The sequence below is a fragment of the Pelobates fuscus genome, chromosome 1, assembly GCF_036172605.1.
Source record: "Pelobates fuscus isolate aPelFus1 chromosome 1, aPelFus1.pri, whole genome shotgun sequence".
In the NCBI taxonomy this organism is placed as follows: Eukaryota; Metazoa; Chordata; class Amphibia; order Anura; family Pelobatidae; genus Pelobates; species Pelobates fuscus.
Window position 1 is genome coordinate 410479042 of NC_086317.1, and position 13520 is coordinate 410492561.

Here is a 13520-nt window from a genome sequence, read left to right on the forward strand (position 1 = left end):
ATCTCATTGAAGTGGTCTGGGTGCAGTGTCCTTGTCCTTGTAGTCCTGCAAGTTTTAGAGAAACTGCAATGTTTACATTGCAGTACTAAGACTGCCTCTAGTGGCTGTCTACAAGACAGCCACTAGAAATGCTTCTTGGATGGAGTCTGACTCTGTTAAATGATGCTGGACGTCCTCAGCATCAAGGAAAACCCCATAGAAATTAATTGAGTCAATGCTTTCCTATGGGAAAGTCCTAATGCACGCACCGTGCTCGTTCATTAGGCCTCTCCATCGCCTGACATCGGAGGAGGCAGAGCGCGACTCAGCCCAGAGGTACATCTGTGCTGGAATCGGGTAAGTGAATAAAGGCCACTTGGGTAGAGGAATATGTTAGTGTTAGGAATATATCTTTATATTCCTGAGAGTAGAGTGTGCCTTTCATTTTACTTTAAAAAAAAAAATTTTAATTTAATTTTCATGCCCATTCTAGCACTTTGAGAAGTGAACCAGTTCAGATTTGTAATTATTACATTTCAAAATCAAAACAAAATGGACTTGTAATCCATCTCTCATCCATAGCTGATTTGAACTGTTTTTTGTCATCATACCTGATTTAATTACCTTTCCATAAGCTAATACTTTGTGGAATATAACTTTTTTTCCCGTATAATTCACTCTCTACACTTAAAGGGATACAAAGCTGTATTTCTTGCATTATAGCTCTCATGACAGCCCCCCCATCCCTTGCCCCCTCCCCCAATACAGAAAATAAAGGGTTAAAAATCTTTCATATGGAGAAAAATCTGATGCTGGGTGTACTCATGGAGAGCACAAGGATGTCCAGCATCAGTTACCAGACCAAATATCTGTTTGGATCCAGGAAGAGCCTACACTGGCTCTCTGGCAGACTTAGTTTAACATTGCAGCACTAAGTGCAATAGGGACACTGCACACAGACCAATTCAATAAACTGAAGTGGTGTGGGTTCCTAGAGTGTCCCTTCAAGTTTCCTGTCTTTTTTGAGAAGAAAAATACTAATTATTGTATATTGTACATGGAATTTATATTACAACTAAGAACCCAAACAATCCATAGAAACAAATATCAATTTGTTTTTGGTCATGTTTATTTTTATCATATGTGTTGTTCTTTGTCTTATCATTTAAATAAGTAGGGGAAAACAAATAGTGCTCTTTTCATCTATATGTCAACGGGACCAAGATTAGAAAGCTATGTGACAAATGAGAAGGGCCTGGGGCAGTGATATCTCTATCCAGAATGAAGGTTTATTTATGAGTTGTTAGTGCTGTCTCATGTGATATAGTGCAAGCCAACATATTCTCCATTATCTGATACACACAGTATGTGCGTGAAATGGAAAATACATGTTTTGTTGCATGTCACTGATGTTTTATAGGGCAAGCAATCTACATTGGTCTCTGATAACCTACATGTTTGAGTTAAAGTTTAGCAAAACAGAACTGTGCATATCAGTAGATTGTAAAACATTTATTAATATTTTAAAGCTCAAATAGTGAATACAAAATTAAATAGTCAAATTAAACTCAAGTTTCGGTTCAATTCGGCATTCCGAAATTCAGGACTTCTGCAATTCGGAACTTCGGGACAAAATAGACACTGTTTAATAGACATGCTCCATACTGGCGGTATAGCGAGTAGGGGCATAATTTACTAATACTAATTTATTTTTACTCAGTATTAGTAAATTTGGCTGAAAGACCAATTTAGGTCTGTGTGTCTGTATGTGTGTGTGTATGTCTGTATGTGTGTGTTTCTGTGTGTATGTCTGTCTGTCTGTCTGTATGTGTGTGTGTGTGTGTGTTTGTATGTATGTGTCTGTATGTGTGTGTGTGTGTGTTTGTATGTGTCTCTCTGTATATGTGTGTGTATCTATGTGTGTGTCTGCATGTGTATCTGTCTGCATGTGTGGGGAAGGGAGGGAGGAACCAATGGGAAGGGGACTGTAGATGTATGGGGGGGAACTATCACAGCCTCAAATATGTGTATGAAAAAAAAGAAAATAGTATTCAAACCTGTTTTAATAACATATATAGAATTTAGGTGTAACCATGTAGGTGGCCACACATAACAACATGGCTATGGGTTGTGCTTATGTATATATGTGCATAGGGCTTTGGGATGGTGCACAAGTAACTTTTTTGTTTTTGTTTTTATGTTATGTATATTGTCATAAGTCGTTCTATCCCATAAACAATATTTCACCTTGATAAATTGAAAAAAGTCTATACCTAGTTCCTCCCGCTGTCTTTCTAGGCAACTCCTTCACTTATCCATTCAAACAATAGCTTACTAAATACCGACTACTGTTATAAAAAATATTGTGTACACTTTTTATTTCTTCATTTCTTTATGCTTCACACATTGCTGAAATGTTTTAGACATTATGAAGCCACAGCTTAGTTTGTAATATTTCTGACAGTGACAAAAATTATCATGCTGTAGGTGTGACAAAAAATATATTTAAAAAATATGGTTGTTTGTATGGGACCTAATGGCATTGTTGGAAACAGCTTCCTAAAAATTCCTCTGGAATGTAAAAACAAATATTGTCTTTAGAGGGACACAATAGGCACCAAAATAACTTTAGCTAAATTAAGCAGTATTGGTGTATAGATGATGCCCCTGCAGTCTCTGCAACTTAGGAGTTAAATCACATTGTTTATGCAGCCCTAGTCACATGTGGCTTGCACAGCCTTCCTAAACACTTCCTGTAAAGAAAGATCTAATGTTTAAACTTACTTTATTGCATACGTTGTTTCATTTAGAATTTCATATCTCATCTATGTTAATAGCCTTGTAGACCCTGCAGGAGCCTCGTGTGTGTAATTAGTTCAATTTACAGAGCAGGAGATAAACACTTTTAAAGTCAGTTAACATCAGATTGAAAATGAAAGCATATTAATTCATTTTAATGCAGGCTGTGGAGTGGTGGCTAGGACTGCAAGGACAGAAATGAAAATGACTTAAATGGCAGATAATTGACCAGTGAGACTACTGGGGCATGAAATCTATATACCAAAACTGCTTCATTCAACTACAGTTGTTTTGATGCCTAATGTATAGTTACTTGGTTAACACCAAGCATCTTTACTTTACAACACAGTGTAGGTTAGTGTTGGACCCCTGATGTGTGTCCTAAGCCCACCTTCCTCTGTTCTTACTGCTGGACTCAAGCATGAATATTCATATGTGAAGCTTTCTCTACAGTGTATGAGCAGGTGGGGTAGACAAGCACTTACAATCTCTTGGTAGAAAAGCAGGGGGCTGAATTTAACCCTAGCAAATATATCTGTATCTGTGCCAGGATAAGACCATGGCTGGGAACAGGGAATGTTAGTTAGAGCTTTATGGGCTCATTTTCAATTTGCCTTTCTTTGCAAAGCTTATGTATACATGGATCTGGAAGGAGACGGGTTAAAGATTTTTATTTTTTTCATTTGACTTACTAGCCAAGCTCAATAGATGCTAAATTGCACAGAAATCAATGCATTGTACGCATTCATGGTATTGCTGTATTTCTTACATACGTGCACAGAGTGTCTCCTTAATTATCCCAGCAGCACATCTGCTTGGAGTGGCCATTTTCAGTACACAATGAGGTTCATTCTTAATTAAACCATGTCCCTGCATAGATCTGTTCTAGAGAATTGATTTATTCAACTGCTCACCATCCCGTTTGCATTGCCATGTCTTCCCATTCTAGAGGTAGGGTGGGAATTATAAATACGGAGGAAGGTGGTGGAATGCGGAGTGAGAAATGATAAAAAATTTCAGTACAGTAGATAAAGCTGATGAGTGGGAAAAAATGTCAAGATGAAATGAAGGATAATACCAAGGCTGTTCAACTCACTGCCCAGACGATCATATTATTACTGATTTAATTAAATTAATTTCTTTTTCAATTACATGTGGCTCTGTTCATTAAGAAGATAGAAAACAAAGTACAGTTGCAGAGAAAGATTACATTGTGGTTTTTGTATTTTATTTTTCCTCTTTTTAATGTAACAGTTTTGCTTTAGATTTACAACTGGTAAACAGTATGCCTTGTTGGCACGAGTAGATGTTTACCAGACCTTGAAGATAGAGTATTAATAGAATGTAGTATTTATTACTAGTGTTGTGTTACTTGGATTATCAGCTGTATGTAGTAAAACCAAACATTTAATGGTGCAGTGTAAACACTATGACCACTACATGTTTTTGGTTATGGTGCTAGTTAGTATGGTGCTTGTATTTGCCGAAATTCGGGGTCATACCATTTTTGAGAAGTTGACTAAAATCGCAGGTCCCCAAGGCACCCTCACCCGAGCTCGGACTTGCAAGGATTGTTATTTTCTTTCACTTTTGCACAGCATTGATCGGCTTAGCACATCAGCTGATGTCTGTGAATAGAATTTGCTAGACTTGTGCAAACCAATGAATTAATTAATTCCTGGATTAATCGATTTGCCCAGGTGTGGATTCTAAATATTTTCATTCTCTAAAATAATTTGTTTATGGGCAAAATAAAGTTTTGCACAAGTCTAGCATTTGCAAAGATAGTTAGCCATCCTTTAGTCTGGCAAATCATCATGGGATATATAACCCATAAACTCAATACAACAGGAAGTCAGCGCTAATTAACAGACAATATGTAAATAAGCAGCAACCCAAACAAAGGAAACCCCTCAAATCCTTCATCAGATCAAGAAAGCCATATGAAGAGATGGAGTAGGGCTGCGCCAACAAAGATAAACTAGTTCAAAAATAAAAAGTTTCACTAGAGCAGCAATAGACAGTCAGGGATACTTGATAGAGTGAAGATGGGTGGACTCTTCAGTGGGAATAGGTGCGTCAAAATGTCTCAAGATGCTTGTTCGCTATATGGAGATAAAAAGAGAAACAGAGGCAACCAATAGTGCAATAAAGTCTAAAATCCAGAATACAATAAAATAGCAAGAGGTAGAAAATTCACATTTAAAAGAGCTATGGTCAGCTCTGGTGGGAAGGGCGTACAGCGGTATAATTCCCGCTTACGGAATATATAGAGAAAAAGTGCGTCCATCAACAACGTCTGGTCATCCAAGGCTCCAAAGAAGAATAGAAAAGGTAACAATAGTGTTCTCAATTATGATAAAAATAGTAAAAAAAAAAGTAGATAAAATAATACTCACAAGCATAGAGCAGAAACAACTGAAGCATTACTGCTCCAGGAGTAACCTATAGCAAATATAGCAATAGCAGAATAATATACATACAGTATCTGACAAAAGTGAGATAATGGTAGCCACACAAAATATTAACACTTTGGGCCCAATTTGGACATTACCACTTAGGGGTGTACTCCCTTTTGTTGCCAACAGTTTAGACATTAATGGCTGTGTGTCAAGTTATTTTGAGGCGACATCAAATTTACACTGTTATACAGGCTGTACGCTTACTACTTTACATTGTAGCAGAGTGTCATTACTTCAGTGTTGTCACTGAAAAGATGTAATAAAATATTTACAAAAATATGAGGGCTGTACTCACTTTTAGGAGATACCGTATATCAAACTGTCTCTAAGAATGGAGCACATAAGGCCTATCTAGTTTGTGAATAACTATCTCATGCTTTTAAAAACTTTAATAACATGCACGAGGCTCTAGCAGACAATTAATAGACCAGGAGATAAGAAATTCTAAATTAAACAGTGTGCCCAATAAAAAAACGTTGCTAGGGTGCCCAAAGCCGCCGACCATCCCTTAAATAAATATACTGTCTACCCACTCACACTAATAATAGTACTAGGGAACAACAATATCTAATAAAACATATATACTTACAATTTGACTTCTTTAAAGGAGCACTATAGGGTCAGGAATACAAACGTGTATTCCTGACCCTATAGTGTTAAAACCACCATCAAGCCCCCCTGGCCCCCTCTTGCCTCTCTAAATATAGTAAAATCTTACTTGTATTCAAGTCTGAAGCTGCTGCCCCTGCCTGTGAACTGCCTCTGTCTGCTGACATCATCAGAAGTGGTGGGCTTAGCCAATCACAATGCTTCCCATAGGATTGGCTGAGACTGTCAAGGAAGCAGATCAGGGGCAGGGGCAGATCAAGGTCCTTGTCAAAAATGGATTAAGATGTAGCTTGCTAAATCTTGAATTAAAAAAGAAAAGAAAATGGAGCTTCACATTATAAAAGGTTAACAAAAATTGTAGGTGATTTCAATGTTGTATTAAATGGTGTCCATTACAGAGAAGTGACAGATCCCTTTTAATTGGGCAACATGTAAATGTGAATCACTATCAAAATCTGAATGTTTAGAGTTTAACATATTGTTGTGTGGTACTTGTAACGGATCGCCTGGCACCCCGACTGGGTACCTCCGTTAATGGATGCTCCTAGCACTTCCTGAGGACTCCAAGCACTCTGGCAGACACCACAATCACCGAACCGATTCAGCATATAAATATTCTCAAGCATAGGAATGCTGTAGACCGTTGAATAGGAACCATACGAATAGGCTTACACTCCTAGCAGTCAACTGGAACAGCATGCAATAAATCCTTCCCCCAATAATGAGACGACACTTCACTTTGAGGGTAAAACAGGAACTCTGGACTGGCTCATCCAGCCTGGCTTTTATTTCCATCTCACACATACAGGCCACACCCAGGGGGAGGCATAAAATAACCAATAGTATCACGGGTGCAACCCACACATCCCCTCCCCTTAGTGTGACACATAATCCTATTATGCATACAGTTTAAAATATACTTTTTACACAATATTTATAACTTCAAAACCATACATCACATCTTCATAACAATTACATATTTGGAATCAGCACACTTTAAACATAAACACTTCCAAAAATCAGCCAAATCCCTCCAGTGGATCAAAAGTTAGCTGGAGGTCCCTTTATGACCGGCCGCAAGCACAATTTCCTGCCCAAAACAGTTCCATAGATTTGGCCTGTGCGGTCGGTCAATTTCATGCCGAAAAACGACTAAGTCCCATTTCGAACGGGACTTAGTCTCTGGAGCTGAAAAACGAAGTGTAGGAGAAGGTAAGGGTCAGCGGTGTTCGGTAAAATGTGTAGCCGATTTCAGTTCCACAGAATCTTTAGCATACACCGCTGACCGCGTTCGACTGAACAAAGATGGCTGCCGCCACGTGCAATTAACCTGCAGTAACCTCACAGCCTGGGAGGTAAATTGCCTGCACACTTTCACTTCTGGGTGGTCCGCCTGTGTGGTACTTGGTTCAGTAAGCCCTATTTACTGAACCAAGTGGGAGAAAGCCAGGAACAAGTTATTTTACAGGTCTGGGGACATAGTCTTAAAGGGACATTGTTCACCAAAGTTACAAGATGTCCCCAGACGGTTCTTAAAGGGCCATACACACCGAATAAAAGTCCATTCGTTTTCAGGGGCCATAGTCTTAAAGGGTATTGTTACCCAAAGTCTCAATATGTCCCCAGACAGTTCTTAAAGGGCCAGCAGCAGTACAATAAAATACCATTCACTGTGCTTAAAGGGCCAGTAGTCGCACAAAAAAATACAATATGCCCCAAATAACCCAGGGGCCATAGTCAGCAGGTAGGAGGCGGGCAAACAGGCTTCTCCAGGGCCCAGTGGCGAGGTTGGTTTCGCCACAGTACTCAGCTCTCATCCTCTACAAATTTATACTATGATATAAGTATGGTAAGAATGAGTTTTTGGCAAGCAAAAATTGAAATCAACAAATATCTTAAAGGGACACTGTAGTTACCAGAACAACTACAGCTTAATGTATTGGTGATGTAATGTTTGTGCTATCATTGTGCTATACCCCGTCAGATTTATATATCCTCGTCACTTCCGGGGAGGGGAATCAGCTGGATCCTGTAAGTGACGAGGGTATAGAAATCTGACGGGGTATAGCACAATGATAGAACACCGGCAGGCTTTTTGCTGTAAATACTGCCTTTTCAGAGACAAAGCAGTGTTTACATTACAGCCTAGGAACACCTTTAGTGACCACTACTCAGACTAGAGGTGCTTCCAGCACTGACGTTCAGCATCTCCATGCTCTGCATTGGTTCAATGCATCTCTATTCCTATGTGAAAGCATTGGATTGGCTAAGATAATCAATTCTGATGATGTCAGCCAAGGAGGCGGGTCGTGGGCAAACCCAGCACCTCTTACCTTTTAAGAGGGGCAAGGGGGTTAGGAGGGCAAGAAACCTAAATAGGGGCTTTAACACTGTACGGTCAGGAATACATGTTTGTGTTCCTGACCCTATAGTATTCCTTTAATGTAGATTAATGATCCTTTAATGTTTAGATAGTTGATCTAATTTCTGTTTCTTATAAAGACAAATTCAGTGTTAATTGGACTTTGCTAAAATTGAGTAACGACCTGAATCTGGTTATTAGCACTACAAGCATTTTGTTTGTAGACTTCAAAGATGACTGTTTTCCCCTTTGGAGTTGGATGTTCGTATAAATTGTTCACTAAACAGAGAATCTCTATAGGCTTAAACGACAGTCTAAGTAATAAAATCACTTAATTTAAGAAAAAAAACAACAACCTTGCAGACTTGGAAATTAAAGTGTTTGCCGTTCAGACAGTGACTAAAGGTTATAGGTAAATTAGATTCAATTTATTTGAATTTATTTGATGTCTGGCGTCAGCATGCAACGTTTGCTGACACCAGAACCCGTGGTTTGTTTGTTTTTCTCCAATGGACTGTTATAGTAATGGTGCTTAGTAAGCCCTTCTACTTATAGTTTATAAATATAATAACAACAAACATTTACTCTGGTATTATAAATTTTTGATGCATTAAATGTTTCTGTGACATGCACTGAATGTAGCACACAACTTTGCAAATTATATATATTATTTGGAGCTAGAAGGTTGAGTATAAAAATTGTGTAACAAAAAAAAAAAAAAAGGAGAAGAAATACAACCACACATTTTCTCTGTTGTCTAAAATATGTAAATCCTTTTTATCCATCATATCAAGACTGGAATATAACAAGGAGGATGTGTCTTGTATTAATTATTTTTGTACGGAATAAAGTTGAAGCCCTCCCAGCTTACCAAAGGGATACAATAATAGATATTTTCAACATTAATGCATATTTTAGTTTTGTATGAGTGCATGCATTTTATTATCAGTGATGGTAGTTTCCTTTACAGTCAGCATATCCACGATTTTGGACTTAATTTGAGCAGTAAGCAATGTAAATTAGCCTGGAAACTACCCTGTAACTTATCTGTGTCAGAGCAAGTTAAAGGGACATGCATCACTTAAAACATGTAGCTTTGCATGACACAATTGCCTCATTCTGAAGGCTGAAAATAATAGGTAAATATATATTTTTCCATATTTACTGTCTTCTGTTTTTTTATGCTTTCCACACCTACTCCATGGTTACAGTGATCTAACCAATCAGTGTCCTATCCCTGGGAATGCTAGAAATGTGTATTGGGTATGCCTGACAGTGTCACATATATGCAGTTGGAAGATGTCTTCACTTTGCTACATTCTGGCAGAGATAAGAGAGGGAGGCTGGTCAGTGTGATTCATGCAGAACAGGCTCCAGTATCTGGTTTCTCTTTCCTGCAGCTCCACAATGATGCCCTGCTTCTGTGAATTGTGGACTAGTCTGAAACTAAGATGGGTGGGTAAAAGGGAGGGGAGGAGGCTGAAGAAGTTCCCCTAGCTAGAGGCGTGCCCAACAATGCAATCGGACCAAGTTTATAGTAAATTTATAAACATATATTACATTTATTTTTTTAAAGTATAGTTTGTTTTATTTTGGTTTGTATATTTGTTTCAAAGTGTTTGCATGATGGTTTAAAAAACAATTGTAATGCATGTCCTTTTAATATATCCTGCTCAGCTCTATGTGCCCCCATCTGTTGTCTAGTACTTTAATACTGTTTTGTTCTTCTTTATCTTTGTTAATAACAAGACTAGTTTAACCATTTTACCCTACATCTACATTGCATGTTTTGTCATTTAGTTGAGGATTTTGGTATAATCACTCTGTAGCTTTAGGCCTTCAGATTAATAGCACTGACAGCTATTAATCTAAAATATATTTTGGAAATATTGCATGTCTCAAACTTCAGAATACAAATATATATTTTCAATTACTATGTCCACTGCTAATTTATTTTTCTTATATTATACTGAATATTTACTTGACTATATTGTACTATAGGCTTTGACTGTTAATTATTTATCAGTTCGTTGCTTATGAACTTATTCCAATTCGTTTTTATACATTTAATGTTTATTTTGCACAATTGCATTGTGCTGCTTATTTAATTATTTATCAGGATTATCACTGGCTATTAGAATTAATATCCTCTTATATTATTTAATTGTGCAGCATTTCTGTTTTGTGGTTTCTTCTCAGATAGTATTTCCATTCGTGTGTAAATATTGTCGTGTACCCATATGTATGTGTGTTTACTTAATGTATATATTTTTTTTTATTCATTTCACCATCAGAGATAGATGAGGATCGGATGCCAAACCCTTTGCAAAAGGTACGTTTCATTTATTTGGGAAGACATGTTAGTTTTAGTTGAACATTTTTAGGGTTATTTATAAAACTGTTGGGAATTCAAATTGAATTTCAAATTTAGGATTAGACAAACTGGAAGCATAGCTGACATTTTTGTCCCTAAATTAAAAATTTACTTTGAATTCTTGATAATTCTTACTTTAGTACAACACCCTGAATGTGTTTCGGTTTTGCTTTTTAACTCTTTATTGAATGCTGTGTGATTTATCAAAACTAATAAGACCTCCCACGGTATGCAATATTATCAGTTACCTAAATAGAGTAATTTTAGATAATATAAATAATAGTTATGAATCAGTTTAAAAAAAATAATAATAATTAGAAGAATGTGTTGACGTTGTCTGAGCAATAATGGGGTGATACACTATGTTATTAAAAAGATCTTTCTTCTCCTCCTGAGGTCTGTAGTCATTGACATACATCGGAGAAGATGATGTTCTGCTCCAAATATTGAATTACCGTAGATCTATCACTCTGTAGGTTTTCCAGTTACATTACTACATTTTACACAATTCTGAAAGAGATAGAATCTGATATTTCAGTTCAAAAACAACCGTTGCCCATCTAAATATATGATTCCATATTGATGTCAGTATTCATATTGCTGATCAAGTGGAGTGAAACTCACACATACAGGACTCTACAGGCTTCATCTATTAAACACTCTCCATGAGAAAACTAGTGCCATGATGACATAATTAGAGATATCTGCGATTCATCGTAGAAATATATCCCTGTGCTCCAGCTGTCACAACATCAAAAAGCAATCTGGTTATTTGCTTACTTGTCTAAAAAAAGGGGCAAAAAGTGCACAAAATATAATCACATTACTTCAAAAATATCATGCCTAGTATTAGAGATAGCACCAATATGTATACACATACATGTGCCTTTTAAGAAGATATCTGTTATCTAATAATCTGTAATCCAGTTGTATCCAGCTGGCTCTAATGCATAATCAACATTCTCAAATGGTAATTGTTATCAAAAAGTGGATAACCTGCAAGACTGATTATCTATCAAAGTTGATTAGCCATATGTCACCTCATACATGATAGATGTTCCTCCATATCTATAGCCACCGAGCGAAATTAATATGTTTTTCCAGTTCTGCATCTAATATGGAAACAATCACATAAGACACTCACCCTATTTGTGTTACAGCTCCATTATGTGGAACCACTGTGTGTAAATGTAAATGTGTGAAAAATATGTAAATGCTTTGTTTTGGGTTTTTTTTGGTGGGGGGAGGCAATAAATATGCAATTGGCAATCATACATCTAACAAATCTTGCTTGTCTCTCTGTTGTCTCTTCTTGCAGTCTACATTGTCTATGTCCCCACATCAGAGGAAAAAGGTATCCCGTACAACACCCACCATGAAAGGTACAATATTCCCAGTTGACTGATACAGAGCTGGTCTTCCAAGGTCAAGGGGTGGGGACAAAGGGACAACTCTGTGGTGGCCTTCTCAGAATGTCATCATTGATATCATGACTCCATGAAACATTTGTAGAGTTAATAACCTTAAAAAATGGTCTGATGTATTTTATTTAAGATAACTAGGCAAGTCAAGCATTATTTTACTGAGAACATCTGTTCATAACTTATCTGTAAAATAATAGTACAAAAATTATACATTCAGAAAGTGACTGCTACAGATGGAACGTGCAGTTCTATCCCATACACTTTAGTATCAGACTGTTTGATAAAATACCCAACATACAGGTTCATCTTTTTCCATCATGTAATAGTATCTAAAACATGCGCATTGAGCCATAAATTCCTTTAAAAATGCATACTAAAGGAACAATGACATATATGTCTCCTGATGGTTTCATAGCCTTTCTCCTCTGATCTATTTGTTCCTGGTCTGTACTTTTAATCGTAATCATCTAAAAGGGTGACTCTCAGCACCATAACCACTACATACTCACAAAGGGGTTATGGTGCAAATACCTTCCTGAAGTGGTTATGGTGCAGCCTTTCTTTCAAAAAGATTTTTTTTTGTCAATCTTTGTTTTTATTGAGGCATATGATGGTTCAGTACAGAAAATAAAATGATGGGTTAATGCGTGTAAAACATACAGTTTGCATAAGTGTACACAATAGTTGCATGTATTCCCAAGAGTAGCAGCCTCTTTTTTCTTTTTTTAAAGTTTAACAGTAGAGTTGTCCTTACAGGTTAAACAAATTAAGCAAATAAAACAATGAAGGTGTGCTGAACGAAATTGAGTGTGACCTCGTTGGCGGAACAGTAGCACTATTACTAGCAGCAACACTACCAAAAGTGTCATCATTACAGGATAAGCAAGCTAGACAATGACAGTTCGGTGAACTGGTTGGGCTGTGACCTCGCTGGAAGGACAGTAGTATCATTGCTAGTGGTGTCGTCGCCATTAGTATATTTTATATTTTTAAAACAGGTCTAGGCATACTTTAAATTACGGTCCAACATAACAAGTGGTTGTAGCATTGTGTTACCCGCTGGGCTATACAAGTCTAAAAGTTGCCTAATGTAATTGCGTTTACAAGTAAGTTAAATGTTACGTCACATCTATGGCATTGCAGTTTTAAGGATGGTTAACGGTAACATTTGTATTTTGTTAGCAACTGTGCGAGTCTGCAGTTTAATAAAGAAGTAAGATGAACCTGACAGGTAACCAGTGGTTTACGGTATGCAATTATATGACATTACTAAACAGGCATGGCACTGAGTAGGCTTGGCTTCGACATGTCTAGCATTAAAATAAAAATTTTGGTCAGATGTATATATCAAAAGCTTTGTACGAATCAAAATAAAAATAAAAATAAAATTGAACTGATTTTAACCTTCTACAGTGTAGCTAATGAACTGTTCGTTGCATTAAAGGCCAAATTGGCTATCGAGTTAATTATAAGTCTATCGAGTTAATTATAAAAGGTTAGGTGTTGCACTG

At 37.1% G+C, this 13520-nt stretch overlaps 1 protein-coding gene across 1 annotated transcript in view; it reads left to right on the forward strand.

Moving 5' to 3' along the window:
- The window catches only part of PPP1R1A (protein phosphatase 1 regulatory inhibitor subunit 1A), a 135567-nt gene that overhangs the window by 90395 nt on the left and 31652 nt on the right, over positions 1–13520 (forward strand). The window contains exons 3-4 of the mRNA XM_063428315.1: positions 10506–10543; positions 11904–11967. Of these exons, the coding sequence (XP_063284385.1) occupies positions 10506–10543; positions 11904–11967 (102 nt within the window). The remainder of the gene's footprint in view (positions 1–10505; positions 10544–11903; positions 11968–13520) is intronic.